The sequence below is a fragment of the Myodes glareolus genome, chromosome 5, assembly GCF_982192425.1.
Source record: "Myodes glareolus chromosome 5, mMyoGla1.1, whole genome shotgun sequence".
In the NCBI taxonomy this organism is placed as follows: Eukaryota; Metazoa; Chordata; class Mammalia; order Rodentia; family Cricetidae; genus Myodes; species Myodes glareolus.
In genome coordinates this window covers 25,533,125-25,560,076 of record NC_142030.1, presented here as the reverse complement: position 1 = coordinate 25,560,076, position 26,952 = coordinate 25,533,125, and the positions used below count along the sequence as shown (strand labels likewise).

At 40.9% G+C, this 26,952-nt stretch overlaps 1 protein-coding gene across 1 annotated transcript; it reads left to right on the top strand.

Moving 5' to 3' along the window:
• LOC146893709 (uncharacterized) lies at positions 1-26,952 on the top strand. Its single transcript, XM_087906175.1, has 4 exons — positions 1-144; positions 22,799-22,925; positions 23,122-23,182; positions 24,303-26,952. The coding sequence occupies exons 1-4, from the start codon at positions 118-120 to the stop codon at positions 26,110-26,112; spliced, it is 2,025 nt and encodes a 674-aa protein (XP_087762301.1). The 5' UTR covers positions 1-117; the 3' UTR covers positions 26,113-26,952.

The following is a 26,952-nucleotide window of genomic DNA, read 5'->3' as shown; positions in this document are numbered from 1 at the left end:
GTCAGTCCGAAATTGTGCCGGGTCCTTCCGGCCCCAATTTCAAACTTTCAAGAGAAGCTGGCGCCGGTGGTTTTGTGCTGTGCTTTGAGTGTTGCTGCAGGCAGCTGAGCAGGGAGCATGGAAAAACTGGAAAACCACGACATGGTGAGCTTGGGGCTATCCCCAGACTGGGAGGAGCGGCTAGGGGAGCTACGGGAGTCAGTGTGGTTCATCTTCCTGTGGCTGTGTGGTAGCCAGTGACCAGATGCAAAGTTCAGTATATTCCTCACTGGGCTCGCATCATCCAGCGTGCTTCTGTTGGTTCTTAATACTCCAGCATGGTCTGAGTGGTCCTGCATGTTCTTTGTATTTCCTGGGCCAACTGGCAGTCTCTGAGCAACTTCACTCTCCTGACTGCGTCTGTGCAGAGCATTGGGAGCCGGACTGTGCTTTGAAATATCCCTGTTGATATCACCATGAAATGCCGGCGCCCTTAGTGCGTGTATTGACACACTGTAACACAGATTTGCCAAGGTCGGAGAGCCGTGGTCTCTCTATTGTCTTCTAGAAGTTCTGCACTTTGAACATTTAACATTTAGGTTTAGGATCCATCTGGAGTTAATTCTGTGGAGCTTGTAAACAGTATCTCCTGTATAGAGAGTAGCACTCCGCTGCTACTGTGATGTAGAAGAGTAGGATTGATGGTATAAGGACTTACCAGTTCTTAGGAAACATTAAGTCACAAAGTAGAAATCAGGGAAGGGTGAGCTGCATTCCTCCAAACCTAAGTGGTATGCTAACCGCACATGTTAGAGATTAGTATAAGGTGTAAATGTTTGTTCCCCAGGATTAACCAGCTACAGTCCCATAACAAAGGAGATAACCCTGTTTTACAATGAGCAGAAATACCCATCCCTCCATTAAAAAACAATCCTCTTAATGCTGCTCAAGAGACCATTACAGGGTCACCACCCCATTAAGTCCTGTTGTGCCATAAAAGTATATTAATTCTAAGACATTGGCGTGTCTAGTCTTTTTGATGAGTGATTTGGAGTCAAGGTCTCCTACGTTGATTGAAGTGTATTAGAACCCTGTCTGTAGCCCCACAAGGCATTGCCCTTCTTGTCCTCTTGACTAAACACTAAACCACGGATTGCATGTCTGCAGCACCACAGCGTTCTAAAATTCCCAGTTTGAGCCACATAGTGGACTGTCCATTGCAGAACAGGGAAAGGGTTTGTGTGTGGAGCATGGCTTCTCCATTCAGACAGAAGAGGAGGAACACTGCCGGGAGGAAACAGATTAGATAATAGCTAGGTCACAGACTGGAGCTGAAGGCAGTGAGTTGCAGGGCTCTCCATTACAATGAAGGACTGATGGGGCATGGTGAGTGACTTTCTCTGTAATTTCCCTGCATGTATTAATTCCTTCCATGTGAATGAAGACAGACAGAACTGGTGGATGTACAATTTAGGGAGAGTAGCTTGAACTACTGAGTTTTCAGTTTCCAGTTAACAAAGCTATGCAGATGTGTACACTCCTGGTTGACACAGTTAAGTCAGCTGAGATGTTTGAGAAACAGGCAGTTGAATGTAACTCCATGTGTTAGATTACAGCACTCAGTGGCTAACATTTTACATGGAAGCTGAGCAACATCTACCATTGCTGGTCTGTGCCCAGTCTTTCACAACTGACCTCCTGTGGGCATACCACACCTAGTCTGCCACTACAGTCTCTTATTAATGGCATTCTCTCTATCAGGGAAGGGCCTACTCTGTATCATAGTCACTATAGATAAGTGTTCTTGCTACTCTTTTTATCATTTTAAAACATCAATTATTGGTATTATTTTTAACATTCATTTTATTTAAATGCATTGCTGCTTTATTTATTCAATGTTTCCAAGTTAAATAATTTCATTCTATTTTTTTCTTAAGTGCTGTTTATTTATTTATATGTTTATATGAGTTTAGAGCAGGGATTTTCAGCCTTGGGGGGTCACAGCTCCTTTTGGGGGATCAAATGACCCTATCACAGGACTGGTCTAAGCCCATCAGAAATTACAGATATTTATATTATAATTCATAACAGTAGCAAAAATATAGATACGAAGTAGCAGTGAACATAATTTTATAGGTGGGGGGGTCACCCCTTCATGAGGAACTATATTAAAGGGCCAGAGCATTAGGAAGATAGAGAACAATTGGTTTATATTAATGTCTCCTGTAGCTCAGACTTGCGTCATACGATGTAATTGAGAACTGCTTTGAACACCTAATCCTGCCTCTCCTACCCAATGCTGGGAAGACAGTCCTGCAACTCCTTCCAAGCTGGACCTTGACTGGTCTGTGGGAAGGAGAAATAGATCAGTGAATGAGTATCCTTCAACTTCTGTAGATTTTAATGTGAATTTACAAGTGAAGTGGGACCTGTGCAAGAATTTAGTTCACTGATCAACTGTAAAGCCAGTGTATTTACAACAGTCATAGGATCGGCAGGAAGGAGGGTAAAAGCTCTCCTGCTGTGACTGTAGTTGACATTAACTGTGAGTAGTGAAGCAATTTTCGATGTTCCATAAATGTGCTGACTGGCCATTTCGTGGATCCACAGACTATGCATGCAAGACTCTATATAAAGAATTGAACTTATCATTAAACCTAATTACTGTAGTTACAGTAATTCAAGTAAAGTGGAGCTGGATAAAATGGTGTGGCCCTGCCTAGCATGACTGTATTTTCCAGGTTTAGGATGTATACTCTGAGAGAAATGATGTAAATAGTGAAAGCCCCTGAGGACCCCCTCAGAACCCGCAGCTGGCCTGTTCCCATGAGAACATCCTGTTTGCTGTTGCATCTGCTGGCCAGGATTATTGAGTCTTGGGACTTCCCTTCAGGATTGGGCCTTGACTGCTCTGTGAGAAGGAGAAATAAACCAGCTAATGAGTGACCTCTAGTATCTCTGACTTTTAATGTGTGCTTATAAATGAAGAGGGAATCTGTGCAAGAATTGAGCGCATAGACCAAGCTTGAAGCTGGTAGGTTCACAGTGCAGAAAGGGAGGACAGGACAGTGGTTGAGAGCTTTCCTACTTCAACAGTAGCTGAGATTAGCAATGTGGAAGTAGGTGATCAATTTTAGATGCTCCATAAATGTCCTGATGGTCACTTCTTGGTGTCTGCAGACCAGGACAAACAAGAATCTGGATAAAGGACTGACCTTATCATGAAGCCAAATTGTTATAGTTACAGTAGTTCAACCAAAATAGATCTGAGTGAAATGTTGTGGGCCTGCGTAACAGGACTCTTATTTTACTGGTTTTAAATATACACCCTGAGATAAAAGGTTTGAGAAATCTTTGATGTGCTCTAATACAAGTCCCTAGTTTCTGGAACACATGGCCATAAAGCCTGTTTCAACTTTGAAAATAATTTTTTGAGATTATAACTATATCATATCCACATTCCTTTCCCAAAGCCTCACCATGACCTATTATTATCTTCTAATTCATAGCCTGTTTTTCTTTAACAACAGTTGTGAACGTTACCTGCATTTGGCTGCAGGATTTCCCAGGTGTGAGGCGATGGGTTGGCTGCACTGCACATTGAGTGTGTAGTGGAAGGTGCACACAAAGGACCCTGTGCTTTGAATGAGGAACAAGAAAATGTATGAATGTCTACTAGAATACAATTTTTCTGGACTAGGGCCCTGTCTACTGGGCTGGAAGGGCAGAATGAGTCATTTGATCTCTGATAACCCAGTAGGGGAGCTGATAATTGTTGGGTCCAGGGGGGTCGCGCAAAGATGAGAACACCACCAAGTCTAATAAACCAGAAGCAAACTTTATTCCAGAAACCAGATCCTAGGAAAACCAGAAGCAATCTTAAAAATAAAAAATAAAAATAAAACACCACGGGGCACAGAAGCTTATCAGCTAGCTGAGACCACAGCCAGTGATGGTATTTGTTAGGCTGTGGCAAAAGGCCGTTTTCTGAACCCACTTTTTATAGTGGGACACCAGGTATTATCTCTGAACAAGAGAAGTTTTACAACCTTGCCATGACCTTTGGGTTGGTCAGCAGAGACCCTAAAGAGGGGAGTGAGTGCTAATGTCAGTGGGTAATTAGGCAGCCCTCATGAAATATGTTTCAGGGAAGATTACAACGAAAGTCACTAATTGTGAGAAAACAGATATCTTTAGCAATTAGTCAGAAAAGGGGCTGCTTGTAATACTAGAAGGTTAATAAATTAGGATTAACTAGTTCTTAGGCTGAGAATTTTGGAGATAGCAGAAAGCTTTTCACACTATCTCAAGGTAAAACTCAGATACTGACTGCCATAGTTTACAACCTCCATTATCAGAGCTCATCAGTTAAACCATTGTGTTTGTCCACTGTCTCCTGGTACCTCCGGGTGTAAACTGGAGTGTTATGCCTCTCCTCTGGTGGCGCCAGTTTTCCATAACAGAGATAGTGTCTAACCCAGAGGTCACATATCTCTGTCTCCTAAAGGTTAACTCAGTTTACATCTGCCCTTTATCAGGGATGGCCAGGACACTGCTCTCAATTTGTAGAGAGACACTCTGGCCTTGTAAATAAAACAGCCAGTTGTAAAATGACCTGTGCTTCCCAAGTGTCTGAGAAAATAGCTCACTGTGAATGAATGATCCTTGATCTGCTGAGAAAGCTGCTGACAGTCTGTTCTCATTCTCCTAGACTTATAACTTTATATTTTTTTATTTCTACATTCTTATTTTTGGAATCTACATTTTTATTTTCTTATTCCTGGACTCTTCATTCTCCCCTTGGATTGTAACTTGAATCAAATCTTTGATTAGTTTTTGATTAAAGTCTTTGACTTGGCCTTTTCCAGCCTAGTTTGGGGACAGGGATTATGTATTCTTTTCTGTAGCTGCTTCTAACTGAAACAGGGCATAGATGTTCAGGGCCCAGAAAAGCTTGAAGGCCAGTCACAGGTAAGAGGGAATAAAGGGCACTAAACAGGAAAGTCTGATTTGCCCAGTTTGAGACAAGCTACATTCTTGTCAACTGAATCACTCCATGTTAGCCTTTAGCCTTTAGGTTGTAGTCAGCAGCTGATGCTTGGATGTGTCTGTCAACCAAATGGAACCTTGCTAAAACAGATATAGCCAGAGACAAACATTAAAATTTAGGAATTTAAAGGAAAAATTACACTTGAAACTTTTAGAAAAATGGACAAAGTCTCAAGACTGGAGAGGGAGAGAAACATCCTTAGTATCAGACAGGTAGGAAACTTTAGGTCGTACTTATCTGGAGTCCTTTTGATGTGTGAGAGCTGGATTTAAGTGTCAGGACTTCTTTGCTCCTCTGAAGCTTGCATGAATTTTTAAGTTTATGAAAAATATGTCTTAGACATATCAACATCTGCTTGTTTATGATCTGTACTGATATTTACATTACAGAAATGGCAGTATACTCATGTCAGAAATGAATCTGGTTGAAAACGTTAACATTTTTTATCCAGAAAGCTGTGACAGATTTCTTTTTTACAATGAAAGGCATCCTCGAGTATGTTGTAGAGCTCGATTAATAGCTTATTAGAATTTTGTCAATTAATATTAAGAGTATAAAATTTTGGAGTCCTAAATATAACAGCAGCATAATGAGAGAAATCTGAAACATGTTATTTTTAACCATCTCTAATTGTTTTTTATTAACATTTAAGCCTTTTTATTTTCAGACCTTTATAACTTGCATTTACATACATCTTAAGTTTTGCATCATAAAACAATTTTTATTTACTTTACCAGTAGGTACATTTCACTGACCACTGAGAGCAGTCACGTAAATTTCTTTTAAACAAAAGAATGATCAGAAGTTATACTGAAATCTGTTTTGTGAGTTTCTCTCTCTCTCTGTCTTTCTCTCTGTCTCTGTCTTTTTTGTCTTTCCCTCTATCTCTCTCTCTATCTCTCCGTCTCTCTGTCTTTCTTTGAGTCTGGTAACAAGGTGAACTGGGTTTAGACCTTGTATTGGTTCAAAGAGAGTGAGACCTGTGACTTGAATCTTATAGAAAGCTAAGAAGGCAGCTGAAGCCCTGGTTGTTGCTTTTAAGCTGGCAAAGTTATTAGTCATCAAACAGCATCAGAGTTCTGAGAGGAATAAATTTTACCTGAGGAATTGATTTTAAAAAATAACAGAGACTTATTTGTTGGCTGCCTAGACAGCTACCCCAGGGTCCTCCATGGTCTTTCAGGGCAGGTGAGAGGGCAACATCCCTCTTCAGGCTTGCAAAGTCCCAGAACATCCCATAGGCTTCTGTGGAGTAAGGACTCATGGGAGGACCAGCCTACCTTTTATCTTAGGCAACTCAAGGCAGTCAATTTTCCAGTGTCCTGTTTTCTCCATCATCTGAAGAGAGTCTTTGCAGTAGTTGAGGTGAAAGGCAGGTTTTCCCAGTGGCTAGTGCTGCCAACTTTGAGTCAGTTTTGAGTAGATCTTCTTCTGTGCCCATCTGTCTTCTTTGGAGGAAATAGAGGAGCTGTCTGGAGCTGGCATGTCTCTCATTACAGAAAACTTTTTAGTAAAACATTTAAATTCCATTTTCTGCAGATCTCTGAGCATTTGAGGACTGTCTGTCCATTAGCAAAATCTGAGCAGACAATCCTTGCCACCAGATATTTGTCCTATGTACACAGGACTAGGTAAGACTTATGTCTGCAATTAATCATATCAGTACTTAGCATGACTGTGACCAACGGCTTGTCATTTATAAGTTGACTTTTAACTTGTATTTCTTAACAGTCTATAACATGTTAACAGTTTTTATAAGACTATTATTTTATATTACATTTTTGTCAGATATAGTCAAGAATATTGATTTTGAATTGAAGCTCTTTTAGTATCAAAATTAAACCTTTTAATCATAGATGATGAGTTTAGTAAAGAAATTGGGATAACCACTTTTGGGTAATAGCAGAACAAGTTTATATCACATTGAGACTGTCTCCTGAGAAGGCAAAGAAAAGCGATTATATCAGACAATGACCAGAACATTCAGAGGTAAATTTTAAGCTTGGGCAGTCAATAAGGGCTACAGCCAGTACACATTGAACACAGTTAATTCATACATTAGAAATGAACAGTTAGTGGCCCTGTTTATGCATTTAAACCAGACAGAACTTTTCTTATTTTTCCAGCTGAATTTTTAGGCGGGGGAGGGGCTGCAGGCCATTTGTACTTTCCTGTTGGGTCTGCTCTGCAGCTGCTCTGCTCTGCTCTGGTGTTTCCCACTGTGTGGCTTTGGAGCAGGAGTCATTTTGTGAGACCAAAACCAACCATCGTCCAGGAGAAGCATCTGACAGTGGCCATCCTTGGTACCTGGCCTTGTAGTTGTCTCTGCTTCCCTCTGTCCTCCTGTCTCCTCCTTGGCCTTTGAGTCTGAGACTGCAGTACCTGTGGGGAAGGGGCGATCCACTCCCTGGTTGTCAGCAGTGCTAGCACAGACAGAAGCCTGCTGAAACTTGGACTCCTGAGGCAGAAAGGGGCAGGGAAGGCTGGAAAAATTCTACTGTTAGATTTCTGAAATCCTGGAAGTGAGAGAATAGGATCTGAAAGGGTCTGAGGCTCAGAGGAACCTCTGGGTATAAGGACTGATAATCCTTTAAGTCTCATTGTAGGGTTTTGTCTAAGAGAGTTGGGAAATTTTTGAATTCTTGTGGCAGTCAAATTCAGGTGAGCTGACCACCAAAGCCCCGATCTTGGTCGTGCCATTCAAAAGCAAAAAGCAGCTAACTCTTGGCTTCAAGAGTTAGGCTGAAGGTGTCCTTAAGATCTAGAACTGAACACACTTGGAGCTCAAGGAGAGGGAGTTTAGGAAATTATAGGGGTTGGGGACTGTAATATGAATGTCTTCAACCCATTTGTTAATCTCCTTAAGCTTTTGCATGGGTGGAAAGTCATTGGTCCCTGGCTTTTTAACTGGTAGAAGCAGGATGTTCTACAAAGACTGGCAAGGTATCAAGATTCCGTGTTTTAGGAACTGATCATATATTTAGTAATGCCCAACTTGGCCTTTGGGGTTATGGGGAACTGCCTCACCCTCACCTGTTGGGCATTGGCTTTTAAGGTGACTACAACTGGGGGCTCCTGAATCGCTAATCCTGGTGGATTAGTTTCTGCACACTGAAAGAGCATCCGGAGGGTATCTCACACGCGTGGAGACCCGTGCCCAAGAACCAGGTCCGAGAACCCCTGGATGCAAGAACAAGAGGCAAACTTTATTGTTCACAGGCCTGTGGGTGCTGCAGTAACATGGAGAACTGAGCACCCCGAGCTGCGTTTTGGGGTATCTTTATATAGGATTTTGGGCAAGCAGAAGCAAGTTACAAAAGCAGATGCGTGGTTACAGGGATCTTATTGGTCAGTTTGAATGAGGCGAGGGGTGAATTTGAGGGCAGGTCTCGTGGTCCTTGGTCTGAATCAAAGAAACCAGATAACTGACCAGACCCTATCTCAAGCACATATGGTCATCTTTTGAAGTCTTTGTTTCCACTCAGGCCAGATGTCTTGACCATAAATCCCCTGTCCTGCAGCCTGATAAGGCTGTCCTGGATATCTTGCCAGATGTCTGACCATAAATCCCCTGTCCTGCAGCCTGATAAGGCTGTCCTCGTTCTGACCTCAGGTATCCTGCTTTGCTCAGCATTCCGGGGGCGCTTCCCTGAACTGAGCTCGTTTGTGTGAACCTTTGCAAAACGACATAACTGTGGCTAAAACGAGTTGGGGTCCTTCACACACACTCCTGGGATGGAGCACTGGAGTTCAGCTATTAGAGGAGATGCCTCTAAAGTGAGAGTCTCTTAGAGAGCCTGTATTCTTTCAGATCTAGGCATAAGGCATAGACTTCGGGCCATGGGGAGATGGTCACCCTCTTCCCAGTGAAATGAATTTGGGCTTTTAGCCAATAAGTCTCTCTCCAGGAGGAAGTAAGGCATTTACGGATAAATATGAAGGAATGCATAACTTTTTTTTCCAATCTCACAGTCTGTTTTGTGGTCCATGGTTGCAGAGCTGTCCTTGTATCCACTTGAACCCACGTTTGTTTGTCTGACAGAGGTCCCAGTGGAGCTTTTAACATTGAATGTTGAGGACCAGTGTCCACTAGGAAATCCACAGGTTGCCCCTCAACTTTTAGGGTTACTCAAGGTTCGAGGAGAGTCTTTGAAACTGTCCCCTTTAATCATCTGGATTCAGTAATCCCAGGGCTTTTTGTCCCCTTTTTGTGAGCATTTCATTTTCCAATGCTCCCCCCCCCGCCTTTGCAATAAGCACATTAATCCTTTCTTAAGGAGTAGTGCCCGTTGGCTATTTGGGACAGTCTGTATTCCCTCTGCCCATCAGGCCCCCAGCTCTTATCTGCCAGTAAGACTTTTGCCAGTCCCAAACTTGTTTATCCTCAGGTGTTTCTCCATTGTTATAAACCTTAGTGGCAATAGCAGGTAATTTAGTCAGATTTTTACCTTCAAGTCTTCTGAGTTGCTGGAGCTTCCTCTTAATATCTGGGGCTGCTCAGTTGACAAAAGCCAGGTTGACTTCCATTTGGTTCTCAGGAGTCTCAGACAGATTGGTGGGCAGTCTAGCAGGGGCTCGGAGACCATCTCTTAATGACTGCCTCATCATTAGTGGGTTGACCATCTCATCCTGGAACCTGCTTATGGCATTTTTGCTAAATTCTACCTCTTTCTTCAGTGGTGAACATTATCTGGAGCAATTGCTGGCAATCCAATCCCCAGGTCGGGGAATGTGTAAACAGGACAGTATCTAGCACTTGAGATTTCTCAGTAAAGGAAGGAGTCTGAAGTTTTTAGTTATACAGATCACTGGCTGAAAGAGGAAACAAACTAGGAAGGGGCTGCCATCCCCATCAGGAAGTCCCACAGTGCAGAAGGGGAGAGCTGAGACACCACCACCCACCACTGGCCACCTGTGGCTTCCCTGAAAGATTGCTAAAGAGGCCCAGCTCTGAAGTTGGAAGTTGTAGGAGGACGGGAGGGCGAAGTGCTCTGCAAGGGAGCAGAAGGTCTGAGTAGCTCTGGCTTCACAAGGGTTGCAGACAGCTGCAGCAGCCTCCCTGACATCCTGGAAAAGAGAAAGGGCAAGGTCCAGGGGAGACTTAGGTTTGGAAGAAGCTTTTCCCATAGTGGAAATTACTTCACACATAACCACAACAAGAATACTGACAACAGATAACATGACAACATGACATTAAACAGAATTGACAAGACATCACTGCGCGCAGGGTCACGTGATCCCATGCCAGTTCCAAAGGCCGCACCTCATGACCTAATGGCCAGAGGAGGAATAAGAGCATCTCCTATTTTCTCCTATTTTCCCCCAACTCTGAGATTAGAAGCGCGTCCGCTAGATCTCCTTGAGCCTCCAGACTGTCCGGACACCAGATACCAGAAGCAGAACCTTACCAATTGCTAACCACAGAATAATAACGTTTGCCAAAAACCAGAGACTGGGGTGCTCCCTCAAAACCAGGTTTGTGCTTCCCCGTACAGGCCACTGAAATGTTGGGTCCAGGGGGGTCGCGCAAAGATGAGAACAGCACCAAGTCTAATAAACCAGAAGCAAACTTTATTCCAGAAACCAGATCCTAGGAAAACCAGAAGCAAACTTAAAAGTAAAAAACAAAAATAAAACATTGTGGGGCACAGAAGCTTATCAGCTAGCTGAGACCACAGCCAGAGATGGTGTTTGTTAGGCTGTGGCAAAAGGTCTTTTTATGAACCCACTTTTTATAGTAGGGGCACCAGGTATTATCTCTGAACAAAAGAGGTTTGACATCCTTGCTGTGACCCTTGGGTTGGTCAGCAGAGACCCAAAGAGGGGAGTGAGTGCTAATGTCGATGGGTAATTAGGCAGCCCTCATGAAGTATGTTTCAGGGGAGATTACAATGAAAGTCACTAATTGCAAGAAAACAGATATCTTTAGCAATTAGTCAGAAAAGGGGCTGCTTGTAATACTAGAAGGTTAATAAATTAGGATTAACTAGTTCTTAGGCTGAGAACTTAGGAGATAGCAGAAAGCTTTTCACATTATCTCAAGGTAAAACTTGAAGAGTCCAGACATAAAAAAATAAAAATGTAGATTCCAAAATAAGAATGTAGAAATAAAGAAATATAAAGTTATAAGTCTAGGAGAATGAGAACAGACTGTCAGCAGCTTTCTCAGCAGATCAAGGATCATTCATTCACAGTGAGCTATTTTCTCAGATGCTGGGGAAGCATAGGTCATTTTACAACTGGCTGTTTTATTCACAAGGCCAGAGTGTCTCTCTACAAATTGAGAGCAGTGTCCTGGCCATCCTTGATAAAGGGCAGATGTGAACTGAGTTAACCTTTAGGAGACAGAGATATGTGACCTCTGGGTCAGACACTGTCTCTGTTATGGGAAACTTGCGCTGCCAGAGGAGAGGCATAAGACCCCAGGTTACACCCGGAGGTACCAGGAGACAGTGGATAAATACAAAGGTTTAATTAATGAGCTCTGATAATGGAGGTTGTAATGTATGGCAGTCAGTATCTAAAGATTTACCTGGAAACAGTGTGAAAGGCTTTTCTTCTAAGTTCTCAGCCCAGGAACCAGTTAATCCTACTTCCCTCTTGACATTAGCACTCACTCCCCTCCCTAGGGTCTCTGCTGAACAACCCAAGGGTCAGGGCAAGGTTGTAAAAATTCCTTTACCCAGACCTAATGCTTGGTGTCCTAACTATAAAAGGTGGGGTCAGAAACTAGTTGATGCCACAGCCTAACAAACACCATCACTGGCTGTGGTCTCAGCTAGCAGATAAGCTTCTGTGCCCCGTGGTGTTTTATTTTTATTTTTTATTTTTTAGATTGCTTCTGGTTTTCCTAGGATCTGGTTTCTGGAATAAAGTTTACTTCTGGTTTATTAGACTTGGTGCTGTTCTCATCTTTGCGCGACCCCCCCTGGACCCAACATTTTGTTGGCCTGTACGGGGAAACACAAACCTGGTTTTCAGGGAGCACCCCAGTCTCTGGTTTTTGGCAAACTTTATTATTCTGTGGTTAGCAATTGGTAAGGTTCTGCTTCTGGTATCTGGTGTCCGGACAGTCTGGAGGCTCAAGGAGATCTAGCGGACACGCTTCTAATCTCAGAGCCAGGGGAAAATAGGGGACGCTCTTATTCCTCCTCTGGCCATTAGGTTGTGGGGTGCGGCCTTTTGGAACTGGTATGGGATCACGTGACCCTGCGCACAGCGATGTCTTGTCAATTTTGTTTCATGTCATGTTGTCATGTCTGTTGTCAGTCTTCTCGTTATGGTTATGTGTGAAATAATTTCCACTATGGGAAAAGCTTCTTCCAAACCTAAGTCTCCCCTGGACCTTGCCCTTTCTCTTTTCCAGGATGTCAGGGAGGCTGCTGCAGCTGTCTCCAGCCCTTGTGAAGCCAGAGCTACTCAGACCTTCTGCTCCCCTGCAGTGCACTTTGCCCTCCTGTCCTCCCCCTACTTCAGAGCTGAGCCTCATTGGCACTCTTTCAGGGAAGCCACGGGTGGTCAGCGATGAGCAGTGATGTCTCCTGCTCTCCCCTTCTGCACTGTGGGACTTCCTGATGTGGATGGCAGCCCCTGCCTGGTTTATTTCCTCTTTCAGCCAGTGATCTGTATAACTAAAAACTTCAGACTCCTTCCTTTACTGAGAAATCTCAAGTGCTAGATACTGTCCTGTTTACACATTCCCCGACCTGGGGATTAGATTGCCAGCAATTGCTCCAGATAATGTTCACCACTGAAGAAAGAGGTAGAATTTAGCAAAAATGCCATAAGCAGGTTCCAGGATGAGATGGTCGACCAACTAACGATGAGGCAGTCATTAAGAGATGGTCTCCGAGCCCCTGCTAGACTGCCCACCAATCTGTCTGAGACTCCTGAGAACCAAATGGAAGTCAACCTGGCTTTTGTCAACTGAGCAGCCCCAGATATTAAGAGGAAGCTCCAGCAACTCAGAGGACTTAAAGGTAAAAATCTGACTAAATTACCTGCTATTGCCACTAAGGTTTATAACAATGGAGAAACACCTGAGGATAAACAAGTTTGGGACTGGCAAAAGTCTTACTGGCAGATAAGAGCTGGGGGCCTGATGGGCAGAGGGAATACAGACTGTCCCAAATAGCCAACGGGCACTACTCCTTAAGAAAGGATTAATGTGTTTATGAAAAAAAGAGGGGGGGCATTGGAAAATGAAATGCTCACAAAGAGGGGACAAAAAGCCCTGGGATTACTGAATCCAGATGATTAAAGGGGACAGTTTCAAAGACTCTCCTCGAACCTTGAGTAGCCTTAAAACTTTGGGGGGCAATCTGTTGATTTCCTAGTGGACACTGGTTCTCACCATTCAGTATTAAAAACCTCAGTGGGGCCTCTGTCAGACAAACAAACGTGGGTTCAAGGGGATACAAGGATGACTCTGCACCATTGGACCACAAAACAGACTGTGAGACTGGAAAAAAAAAGTTATACATTCCTTCATAGTTATCCTTGAATATCTTACTTCCTCCTGGAGAGAGACTTATTGGCTAAAAGCCCAAATTTATTTCACTGGCAAGGGGGTGACGATCTCCCCATGGCCCGACGTCTATGCCTTATGCTTAGATCTGAAAGAATACAGGCTCTCTAAGAGACTCTCACTTTAGAGGCATCTCCTCTAATAGCTGAACTCCAGTGCTCCATCCCAGGAGTGTGTGCAGAAACTAATCCACCAGGATTAGCAATTCAGGAGCCCCCAGTTGTAGTCACCTTAAAAGCTAATGCCCAACAGGTGAGGGTGAGGCAGTTCCCCATAACCCCAGAGGCCAAGTTGGGCATTACTAAATATATGAATCAGTTCCTAAAACACGGAATCTTGATACCTTGCCAGTCTTTGTAGAACACCCTGCTTCTACCAGTTAAAAAGCCAGGGACCAATGACTTTCCGCCCGTGCAAAAGCTTAGGGAGATTAACAAATGGGTTAAAGACATTCATATTACAGTCCCCAACCCCTATAATTTCCTAAACTCCCTCTCTTCAGAGTTTCAAGTGTGTGCAGTTCTAGATCTTAAGGACTCCTTCTTCTGCCTACTTCTTGAAGCCAAGAGTTAGCTGCTTTTTGCTTTTGAATGGCACGACCAAGATCGGGGCTTTGGTGGTCAGCTCACCTAAATTTGCCTACCACAAGAATTTAAAAATTTCCCAACTCTCTTAGACAAAACCCTACAATGAGATTCAAAGGATTATCAGTCCTTATACCCGGAGGTTCCTCTGAGCCTCAGACCCTTTCAGATCCTATTCTCTCACTTCCAGGATTTCAGAAATCTAACAGTAGAATTTTTCCAGCCTTCCCTGCCCCTTTCTGCCTCAAGAGTCCAAGCTTCAGCAGGCTTCTGTCTGTGCTAGCACTGCTGACAACCAGGGAGTGGATCGCCCCTTCCCCACAGGTACTGCAGTCTCAGACTCAAAGGCCAAGGAGGAGACAGGAGGACAGAGGGAAGCAGAGACAACTACAAGGCCAGGTACCAAGGATGGCCACTGTCAGATGCTTCTCCTGGACGATGATTGGTTTTGGTCTTACAAAATGACTCCTGCTCCAAAGCCACACAGTGGGAAACACCAGAGCAGAGCAGAGCAGCTGCAGAGCAGACCCAACAGGAAAGGACAAATGGCCTGCAGCCCCTCCCCCGCCTAAAAATTCAGCTGGAAAAAGTAAGAAAAGTTCTGTCTGATTTTCGTGCATAAAAATGGTCACTAACTGTTCATTTCTAATGTATAGATTAACTGTGTTTAGTGTGTACTGGCTGTAGCCCTTATTGACTGCCCAAGCTTAAAATTTACCTCTGAATGTTCTGGTCATTGTCTGATATAATCGCTTTTCTTTGCCTTCTCAGGAGACAGTCTCAATGTGATATAAACTTGTTCTGCTATTACCCAAAAGTGGCTATCCCAATTTCTTTACTAAACTCATCATCTATGATTAAAAGGTTTAATTTTGATACTAAAAGAGCTTCAATTCAAAATCAATATTCTTGACTATATCTGACAAAAATGTAATATAAAATAATAGTCTTATAAAAACTGTTAACATGTTATAGACTGTTAAGAAATACAAGTTAAAAGTCAACTTATAAATGACAAGCCGTTGGTCACAGTCATGCTAAGTACTGATATGATTAATTGCAGACATAAGTCTTACCTAGTCCTGTGTACATAGGACAAATATCTGGTGGCAAGGATTGTCTGCTCAGATATTGCTAATGGACAGACAGTCCTCAAATGCTCAGAACTGCAGAAAATGGAATTTAAATGTTTTACTAAAAAGTTTTCTGTAATGAGAGACATGCCAGCTCCAGACAGCTCCTCTATTTCCTCCAAAGAAGACAGATGGGCACAGAAGAAGATCTACTCAAAACTGACTCAAAGTTGGCAGCACTAGCCACTGGGAAAACCTGCCTTTCACCTCAACTACTGCAAAGACTCTCTTCAGATGATGGAGAAAATAGGACACTGGGAAATTGACTGCCTTTAGTTGCCTAAGGCAAAAGGTAGGCTGGTCCTCCCATGAATCCTTACTCCACAGAATCCTATGGGATGTTCTGGGACTTTGCCAGCCTGAAGAGGGATGTTGCCCTCTCACCTGCCCTGAAAGACCATGGAGGACCCTGGGGTAGCTGTCTAGGCAGCCAGCAAGTAAGTCTCTGTCATTTTTTTTAACGTTAATACCTCAGGTAAAATTTATTCCTCTCAGAACTCTGATGCTGTTTGACGACTAATAGCTTTAAAAGACAGAGAGACAGAAAGATAGAGAGAAAAAGAGAAAAAGACAAAAAAAAAAGACAGAGAGAAAAAGAGAAAAAAACTCACAAAATAGATTTCAGTATAACTTCTGATCATTCTTTTGTTTAAAAGAACTTTACGTGACTACTCTTAGTGGTCAGTGACCTGTACCTAATGGTAAAGTAAATAAAAGTTGTTTTATGATGCAAGTTATAAAGGTCTGAAAATAAAAAGGCTTAAATATTAAAAAAAATTAAAAATGGTTAAAATAACATGTTTCTGATTTCTCTCATTATGCTGCTGATATATTTAGGATTCCAAAATTTTATACTCTTAATATTAATTGACAAAATTCTAATAAGCTATTAATCGAGCTCTACAACATACTCGAGGATGCCTTTCATTGTATAAAATATCTGTCACAGCTTTCTGGATAAAAATTATTAACGTTTTCAACCAGATTCATTTCTGACATGAGTATACTGCCATTTCTGCAAAGTAAATATCAGTACAGATCATAAACAAGCAGATGTTGATATGTCTAAGACTTATATTTTTTCATAAAGTTAAAAATTCGTGCAAGCTTCAGAGAACCAAAAAACCCCTGAGACTTAAGCCACCTCTCACAGATCAAAAGGACTCCAGATAAGTACAACCTAAAGTTCCTACCTGTCTGATACTAAGGATATCTCTCTCCCTTTCCTGTCTTAAGACTTTGCCCACTTTTCTAAAGGTTTCAAATGTAATTTTTCCCTTAAATTCCTAAATTTTAATGTTTGTCTCTGATTATATCTGTTTTAGCAGGGTTCCATTTGACTGACAGACACATTCAAGCATCAGTTGCTGACTACAACCTATAAACCCAGCAATTGCTACAGGCTGACATGGATTGATTCAGTTGACAAAAATGCAGCTTGTCTCCAGCTGGGTCAATTCAGACATTCCTGTTTAGTGCCCTTTATTCCCTCTTTACCTTTGACTGGCCTTCCAGCTTTTCTGGGCCCTAAACATCTACTCCCCGCTTCAGCTTGAAGCAGCTACAGAAAAGAATACATAATCCCTGTCCCCAAACTAGGCTGGAAAAGGCCAAGTCAAAAACTTTAATCAAAAACTAATCAAAGATTTGATTTAATTTACAATTCCAAGGAGGGGATGAAGAGTCCAGACATAATAAAATAAAAATGTAGATTCCAAAAATAAGAATGTAGAAATAAAGAAATATAAAGGTATAAGTCTAGGAGAATGAGAGCAGACTATCAACAGCTTTCTCAGCAGATCAAGGATCATTCATTCACAGTGAGCTATTTTCTCAGATGCTGGGGAAGTGTAGGTCATTTTACAACTGGCTGTTTTATTTACAAGGCCAGAGTGTCTCTCTACAAATTGAGAGCAGTGTCCTGGCCATCCCTGATAAAGGGCAGATGTGAACTGAGTTAACCTTTAGGAGACAGAGATATGTGACCTCTGGGTCAGACACTGTCTCTGTTATGGGAAACTTGCGCTGCCAGAGGAGAGGCATAAGACCCCAGGTTACACCCGGAGGTACCAGGAGACAGTGGATAAATACAAAGGTTTAATTAATGAGCTCTGATAATGGAGGTTGTAATGTATGGCAGTCAGTATCTAAAGATTTACCTGGAAACAGTGTGAAAGGCTTTTCTTCTAAGTTCTCAGCCCAGGAACCAGTTAATCCTACTTCCCCCTTGACATTAGCACTCACTCCCCTCCCTAGGGTCTCTGCTGATCAACCCAAGGGTCAGGGCAAGGTTGTAAAAATTCCTTTACCCAGACCTAATGCTTGGTGTCCTAACTATAAAAGGTGGGGTCAGAAACTAGTTGATGCCACAGCCTAACAAACACCATCACTGGCTGTGGTCTCAGCTAGCAGATAAGCTTCTGTGCCCCGTGGTGTTTTATTTTTATTTTTTATTTTTAAGTTTGCTTCTGGTTTTCCTAGGATCTGGTTTCTGGAATAAAGTTTACTTCTGGTTTATTAGACTTGGTGGTGTTCTCATCTTTGTGCGACCCCCCTGGACCCAACAAAACTCAGATACTGACTGCCATACTTTACAACCTCCATTATTAGAGCTCATCAGTTAAACCATTGTGTTTGTCCACTGTCTCCTGGTACCTCTGGGTGTATATTGGAGTCTTATGCCTCTCCTCTAGTGGCACTTGTTTTCCATAACAGAGACAGTGTCTGACCCAGAGGTCACATATCTCTGTCTTCTAAAGGTTAATTCAGTTCACATCTGTCGTTTATCAGTGATGGTCAGGACACTGCTCTCAATTGTAGAGAGACACTCTGACCTTGTAAATAAAACAGCCAGTTGTAAAATGACCTACGGTTCCCCAGCATCTGAGAAAATAGCTCACTGTGAATGAATGATCCTTGATCTGCTGAGAAAGCTGCTGACAGTCTGTTCTCATTCTCCTAGACTTATAACTTTATATTTCTTTATTTCTACATTCTTATTTTTGGAATCTACATTTTTATTTTCTTATTCCTTGACTCTTCAATATTATTCTGAGGCCCAGAAGGGTGGCCTTAGCCAATGAGGGACTCTGGGAAGTCTTAGCAATCAGGAATAATAGTGGCAGGTCGCATGCAGGCATTTTTTTTTCAGGATTCTTCACTGCTTCTGTTGTAATGAGTTGTAAGGAAGACCACAACCTATGTCATAGTGAGTGTAGGTGTAAGACCCTTAGGTCTTACTTCCAGGGAGAAGCCCTGCCTCTCAGTTAACCAGTCCAACAGATGCAACGAACAAGAGGATTTATTAACAATTGTGCAACCAGGTGCTTCTGGTCTCTGAGGAGGTAGAGCACCCCAACAACAATTCCAGCAAGCTCTTTATAGGCAAAACCCACAACTTTAGCATATTACAACCCGATTGGACATAACAAATACCACAACTTTAGCATATTACAACCTAATTAGACATAACATTCACATTAGCATAAAGGTCAACCTTAGGACATAGTTGTTTGTTCCAACTAGTTCTCGGGAAAATACCAAGATGTTGTTTTTCAGGCCAGGCAGGACATGTGTAGGTGAGGGATTGAAGAACCTGGCCAGGTGCTTGGGGCTCAAGGGAAATTCTCCTTTTCCCAGTTTATTTTCTTCATAGGGTGTTCAGAGAAGGTCTGTTGAGCTGTCATTTCTGCTGGGATTTGGATGGACCGTGAGCCATGCTGTGGATTGATTGCTCTATGTAATGACCTGGGCAGTGCTCCTTGTCCTCTTAGCCTCCCTGTGTGTGAATTTCCTGGGGAGAGGGAGACTTTGCAGCCCTGGCATGCTAGGATAGTGTGCTTGTAATATCACTGTCCAGTGTACACACAGAGGCGTGCTTTGGGTGTGCAGTGGGAAGACAGATTTGAAAACTGACAATCTGGTTTCTAGAAGTTCTGAATATTGCATTCTACTTTCAAGTTTGTCTTATAAATGTTTCGAATAGTTTAAAAACTGGTAGAACTATGGTGATGTTGATTGTCTTTTTGGTAATACATGATTAGAATGCTGCTAACTTTCTGCTACCACCAGCCGCAATGGTATGATTCAGTGATGTTTAGTTTTAGGGAACAAAAAGAGTTTCTGAGCTATCAAGGTTTCTTAGGCGTGCATGGTGTTGGTCAGGTAGATAGGGCAGAATCTATATCTTGTACTGTAATCCATGAGAAAGGAAACAGATATTAAATTGTTCTATGTTGTTTTGGGATTGGGCATCAGCGGGGCTCAGTTTACCTGAATGCACAAGGAGGGCCTAAGGGGTACAGAACCAGAGCAGGAGATCACCTCTTTGCAGAGACAACTCTAGAGCATGGGGCCTCTCTGGAAGAATTAGTAGTAGGTGGGTGGTCAGAAACATCCATTTTAGGGTCACTTTGAGTTAATCTTGTGAAAATTGTGAAATCTGTTTATTTAATTTTTATACACATAGAATCGTAGGTAGCTGGGTACCATTGGTCAAGATCACACCTTTCCTGGCTAAGTTTCCTTTGGTCTTTTGATTAATAGCTGACTATATTTTCCTCCCTTTGTTCTTGGCTTTTTCTCTCCATCCTCTTTATTCTTTCCCAAATACTATACACATTCTGGATTGATCAGCTTTGTGGTAATTTTTTTCCCCTGAGACAGGGTTTCTCTATAACTTTGGAGCCTGTCCTGGAACTTGCTCTGTAGACCAGGCTGGCTTCAAACTCACAGAGATCCTCCTGTCTCTGCCTCCTGAGTGCTGGGATTAAAGGTATGTACTACCACCACCCAGAAAGAAGTCATATCATGCCAGTCTGTGTGTTGTGGGAGAGAGGGGGCCTGCCTTTGGTCCTGGCTGCCCAGCTAGTTTAACCACTGAAATAATCACAGAGAAACTGTATTCATTTAAACACTGCCTGGTTATCAACTCTAACCTCTTATTGGATAACTCTCACATCTTGATCGGTGTACTATTTTTTCATAATCCCATTGATTATGCTGAGTGCTTCCAATATGAATGTAGCTGTGTAATCAGCTTTCCTGTTATACATTGTTGGGTATTGTCATTGTACTGTATTCCTTTATGATGCAAATTTACCATACACATCATTGTAATTTTGATGCATCATGTTTTCAAGGATCATTCATTTGCTTCTTTATTTATTTAGGTTTTGTTGCTCTTGTTAATCTGTGAGAGATTTTTTGTTTATTGGATAACAGGTATTATGAATGTTGGCAGGTGGCTCAGCAAATACTCATTTTGGAGGTGACCTGAGTTCAGATACCTACACTCAAGTTGTGAGGCTCATAACTCTACCATTTCAGAACCAGGGCATCTGAACCCCTCCTTTTTTGTTTATTACTTGTATACATATGGAAGACATTCTCACTCATGCACAAACATATGCAAAACTAGCAATAAACTTGTTTTCAAAAGTGCTTGTGACTTATAAAGCAATTAGAGTAAACCAAGTCGCTTTAGGTGTCCACTGATTCTTTAAAAATCTGTTATCTTGCATTTTGTTTTAAAATATTTTCATTTCCTCACTCTGATTGCAGACTTACAGGCAGTCATCAATCAGGGGGAGCAAAATGGTGTCTAAGTGATCCTAACAGACATCCTTTTCTTTACTATAAGATAATGAGATTTTTTTTTAGAAATCAAAACTATTTTCTATGAACTTAAGGTGCGAGAAGGTTTCAAGTGAATCTCTCCAATTTTGATGGAATAGCCCTCCTCACCGAACTCATTTTCTGTTATTGGTGAAAGAGAAAGAACTGAAGTGTATAGAATCAGTGCTGGTCAGTTGATGTAGGTGGGCCTTCTGTCTATGTGTTATTTTCATTGGTTAATAAAGAAACTGCTTGGCCTGATAGGTCAGAACATAGGTGGGTGTAGTAGACAGAACAGAATGCTGGGAAGAAGGCAATGAGGCAGATGCCATGGAGCCAGCCACCAGGTCAGACATGCTGAATCTTTCCCGGTAAGCCACCACCTCGTGGTGCTACACAGATTATTAGAAATGGGTTAATCAAGATGTGAGAGTTAGCCAGTATTTAACTCTCTAGAGATAATGGGCCAGGCAGTGTTTAAATGAATACAATTTGTGTGTTGTTATTTCCAGAGCTAAGCTAGCCATGTGGGAGCCGGGCGGGATGAAAAGCAGGCCTGCCCGCAGCTCCTCACTACAGTCATTGATTTCTTAGAGTTTGATTTTGGTTAGAATCTTGTAGTTTTTATTTAAAGGAGCATAATATATCTTTGTGTCTTTGTTTTCAGTGCTACCCATCTATGTTGTTGATTTTATTCATTGTTATCTAAGTATATTGTTGATTTTCTGGAAAATAATGGTCTCACCAATTTTGTATTCAGATTTCTCATGTTATGAGTTCCTTGAGTTTTTGTTGGTTTGGGAAGGTTCTGTGGAGAGCCAGTTTTAGTTTCCTCTTCTTTATCTTAGAGGTTTGCCTCTTTCCATTTTCTGGCATATCTGCCTTCATGTTTGTGTTTTTGCTGCTTTAGTGATGTGATTAGTACCTTGCCTGTGGGTCTTTAATACCTTCTTGTATATTATTGGATCTTCTAATTGGCCTCAGCTCTCAGCATGACATAGCTTAGAGTGATCTGAGAAAATACCAATTGAGAGTATGCCTAGATCAGAATGTCTGATTAAGGTGTCTGAGAGAGATTGTGTTGATTTTTGCTTGATATAGGAAGGCTCTTCCACTGAGTTGACAATATCTCTGAGGAGGCAGTCCTGTGATAGATAGGAAAGCTATCCTAAGCACAAGACAGTAACAAAACAAGGGGGGAAGCTAGAAAACAATGGTTCCACATATTTTGCCTTTAGTTATTAACTTTTTAAACACACAGTGCCTTTTAGTAAAATCTTATTTATGTTGCAGTTTAAATTGGGGCACTTCAGGTTTCCAATAGATGAATAAAGAGTTGAGGTGAATGCATAATTCTTTGTTGAAACTTCAGCACAAACCTATAAGTTATTTCTATCTTTTATGTTTGTTTGATTGTTTTTTCATCTGAAACAGGTATTTAATATGTATTTCTGGCTTTCCTAGAAGTGATTGCAAGGACTAGGCTGGTATTCAACTCAGAGACAGATTGATATACATCCTCTGTCTTCTGAGTGCAATGATTAGAGGCATGATTCCATGCATCCAGTTTTTTCATCTCCTTTTTCTTTTTTGTAGTTAGGATTTAATCATTCATACAATTTCTCTTATCTGTACTCTGTACTCTTGATCTGTTTATGTCTCTTTCATTGTTGGTTAGTAGGCATTTCTCTTGCAAGGTGATATCCCATTCAAAGGGTTCAGAAATGGCAGAGGTGAACCTCCTATTCAGTTTGCTTCTAAAGTGACTTGGTGATTAAATTATGATGTCTATGCCATGGAATAAGTATGAGGAGTACCATAATTATATGACTATACTGTCAAAGAAGTATATATTTACAGTGTTGTCAAACTCATACTTTCTGTTGTACACATGAATGGGATATTTTAGAATGCAGTGACCTATGATGATGTACATGTCGACTTCACCTGGGAAGAATGGACTTTGCTGGATCCCTCCCAGAAGAATCTCTACAAAGATGTAATGGTGGAGACTTACAGAAACCTCACTGGTATAGGTAAGACTGAAGTATCTTTCATGTTTAAAAATAAGGGGACAACTGTTCATTGGTTAATGATGCTCTTTTGTAATATGATTGAGAAAGAAGAATGGGTAAGTAATTCAGACATAGTTTAAAGGTTTGCTTCAAGTGGTAACTAAATTTTTTACAAGTTTTGATATATAACATATATTTTTCTGGCACTGTATTTTAGGATACAGTTGGGAAGACCATAACATTGAAGAACATTGTCAAAGTTCTAGAAGACCTGAAAGGTAATTTTCATGTATAAGCTGATACAAATGTACCTCTGAAGAATTTGTAATGTATCCTATATGTTTTATACGAAAACAGCAGTGTAAATAATAAGTACATTGATGATTATTAAATTCTCACAAAGTTATATTCAGATAGGTAGGCTGCATTTGCAAGTCATTCTTTTAAGAAAGAAGTCAAGGAAACAATGTCTTAACCTATATTGCCATTTGAATCATAATACAATGAGAGCCATACTGTAAAATCGTCAATCCTTTTATTTCATATTATTCATATTATAAAAGATGCACATGTTGAAAAGGTGATAAGTACATCTCTAAAACTCTCCAATACACTAATAGTCTATAGAAAGGGTAGTGTAACCTATATGCTTGTTAAGTTTAGTGAGGAGGCAGTTAGAGTCCCGAATCAAGGGGCAACTGTTGTGTGGAAGCCTTAATCCAGATACCACAAGTCTATGAGGACAGAAAGTCAAACTGTGTGATCTCAATGAGGAAACCTTTTATTTGTTATTCTTCCTTTACTAGGTATATCTTCTGGTACTCTGGATATAAGCCACATGAGCATAGGGATGTGAAAAGATATAACATACCTCTCTCTCTCAGAACAAATAGAAGATATGTAGCAGTCCCCATGTTGAGTATATTTGTTGAATTTGATGTACAAGTATAAAAGTAATTGATTTTCTGTCTCATTGTTAAGATATCAACAAGCTCACATTTCAGAAAAACACCATGAGTACTAGGACTGTGTAAATATTTCTGTTTGTCCTAGTTCACTTAGCAAATGTAGTATCACTCGCAGTATAGGAAACGTTATGAATGCAATAAGAGTGGTAAAGCTCTGAGTTTTTTCAGTTCTCTTCAAATATATGAAAATTCTTGTGCAGAGAAAAAGATTCTGTAAATGTGAACCATGTAATAAAGACTGTTATCAGTTGTCTTCAAAGATAAAAAGCAAACCTTAATGAAGGGGAAAAACAAGATTATAAACATATAGTTCTTAACATATAATTCCTCTTTGAAATAGTGCTAAGTTGTAAAATTAATTTATAGAGATAAAATATTCAACAATGTATTAAATATAGTAATGCGTTCACATGTTCCATTATCATTGTAGGCATGAAAAAAGTCAAACTAGAGAGAAAACTTCTGTATATACTCAATGTGTTAAAGCCTTTGCATGTGACAGTCATCTTCAAAGTCATGAAAAAACAGATACTAGATTAAAACCCTATGAAGAAAATGAGCGTGGTAAAGCCTTTTTACATCACAGTCATCTTCAAATTCATAAAAGAACATACACTGGAGAGAAACTCTATGAATGTAATCAGTGTGGTAAAGCCTTTGCACGTCATAGTCGTCTACAAAGGCATGAAAGAAGCCATACTGGAGAGAAACCCTATGAATGTAATCAGTGTGGTAAAGCCTTTGCTTTTCAAAGTAATCTACAAAGGCATGAAAGAAGCCATACTGGAGAGAAACCCTATGAATGTAATCAGTGTGGTAAAGCCTTTGCATATCACAGTAATCTTCAAACTCATGAAAGAACCCATACTGGAGAGAAGCCCTATGAATGTAATCAGTGTGGTAAAGCCTTTGCACGTCATAGTCATCTACAAAGGCATGAAAGAAGCCATACTGGAGAGAAACCCTATAAATGTAATCAGTGTGATAAAGCCTTTGCACGTCATAGTCATCTACAAATGCATGAAAGAAGCCATACTGGAGAGAAACCCTATAAATGTAATCAGTGTGGTAAAGCCTTTACACAGCACAGTAATCTTCTAAGTCATGAACGAAGACATACTGGAGAGAAACCCTATGAGTGTAATCAGTGTGGTAAAGCCTTTACACAGCACAGTAATCTTCAAAGTCATGAAAGAATCCATACTAGAGAGAAACCATATGAGTGCAATCAGTGTGGTAAAGCCTTTGCACGTCATAGTTATCTACAAAATCATGAAAGAAGCCATACTGGAGAGAAACCCTATGAATGTAATGAGTGTGGTAAAGCCTTTACACTTCACAGTAGTCTTCAAATACATAAAAGATTACATACTGGAGATAAACTCTATGAATGTAATCAGTGTGGTAAGACCTTTGCTTATCACAGTTATCTACAAATTCATGAAAGAAGCCATACCGGAGAGAAACCCTATGAATGCAATCAGTGTGGTAAAGCCTTTGCACATCACAGTAGTCTTCAACATCATGAAAAAACCCATACTGGAGAGAAGCCCTATGAATGTAATCAGTGTGGTAAAGCCTTTGCACAACACAGTAGTCTTCAAAGTCATGAAAGAACCCATACTGGAGAGAAACCCTATGAATGTAATCAGTGTGGTAAAGCCTTTGCACATCACAGTAGTCTTCAACATCATGAAAAAACCCATACTGGAGAGAAACCCCATGAATGTAATGAGTGTGGTAAAGCCTTTGCACTTCACAGTAGTCTTCAAATACATAAAAGATCACATACTGGAGAGAAACCCTATGAATGTAATCAATGCTGTAAAATTTTTGCTTATCACAGTAATCTTCAAAGGCATGAAAGACTACACACTGGAGATAAACCCTATGAATGTAATCAGTGTGGTAAAGCCTTTGGTTATCGAAGTAATCTTCAAAGTCATGAAAGAACCCATACTGGAGAGAAACCCTATGAGTGTAATCAGTGTGGTAAAGCCTTTGCATATTACAATAGTCTCCAAAAACATAAAAGAACCCATACTGGAGAGAAACCCCATGAATGTAATCAGTGTGGTAAGGCCTTTGCACAGCGCAATCATCTACAAAATCATGAAAGAAGCCATACTGGAGAGAAACCCTATGAATGTAATCAGTGTGGTAAAGCCTTTGCCTGTAACAGTAATCTACAAAATCATGAAAGAAGCCATACTAGAAAGAAACATTATGAATGTAATTAGTGTGGTAAGGGCTTTGTTTATCATAGTCATCTTCAAAGACATAAAGTAGCACATGCTGGAGAGAAACCCTATGAATGTAATGCGTGTGGTAAAGCCTTTGCACTTCACAGTACTCATCAAATGCGTAAAAGATCACACACTGGAGATAAATGCTATGAATGTTATCAGTGTGGTAAAATCTTTGCATTTATGAATAATCTAAATCATGAGAAAAATCATACTGCAGAGAAACCCTATAAATGTATCCTGCATGATAAAGTTTTATAATTTATATAGGAGTAAAACTTTTTGTGTGCAACAATCTGTTAAAATCTTTGCATATTGCAATAGACATTGACAACCTGCAAAAGATACTGAGGACTTCTTATTGTAAAGTATTTGGTAAGATCTTTAGCCAAAATACTTATAGTCAGCTACACAATGATTTGGGATTCCCCTCTGTATTCTGTGAATGTATTTTGTTACCATTGTTTAATAAAGAAGCTGCTTTGGGCCTCTGGAAGGGCAGAATAGAGCAAGGCAGGAATTCCAAGCAGAGATAGAGGAGAAAAGAAAGTGGAGTCAGACTCCACATATCTGCTGAAGGAGACAGATGCCCTGGAACCTTACTGGTAAATCACAAGTCTTGTGGTAAAATGCAAAATAATAGGAATGGGTTAATTTAAGATGTCAAAGTTATTTAATAAGAATCCTGAGCTAATAGGCCAAGCAGTGTTTTAATTAATATAGTTTCTGTGTGATTATTTCGTGTCTGGGCAGCCAGGAATGAACAGGAGTCCACCGCCTACAACACAAGACTATTTCTTCTGTAGAAATAAATTTGACAGTGTTAACAATCTT

Coding starts and splice junctions, on each gene's coding strand:
- LOC146893709 (XM_087906175.1), top strand. CDS start 118: ATGGAAAAACTGGAAAACCACGACATG. Junction 145..22,798: donor AACTGGAAAACCACGACATG/GTGAGCTTGGGG, acceptor GGGATATTTTAG/AATGCAGTGACCTATGATGA. Junction 23,183..24,302: donor AGTTCTAGAAGACCTGAAAG/GTAATTTTCATG, acceptor TTATCATTGTAG/GCATGAAAAAAGTCAAACTA.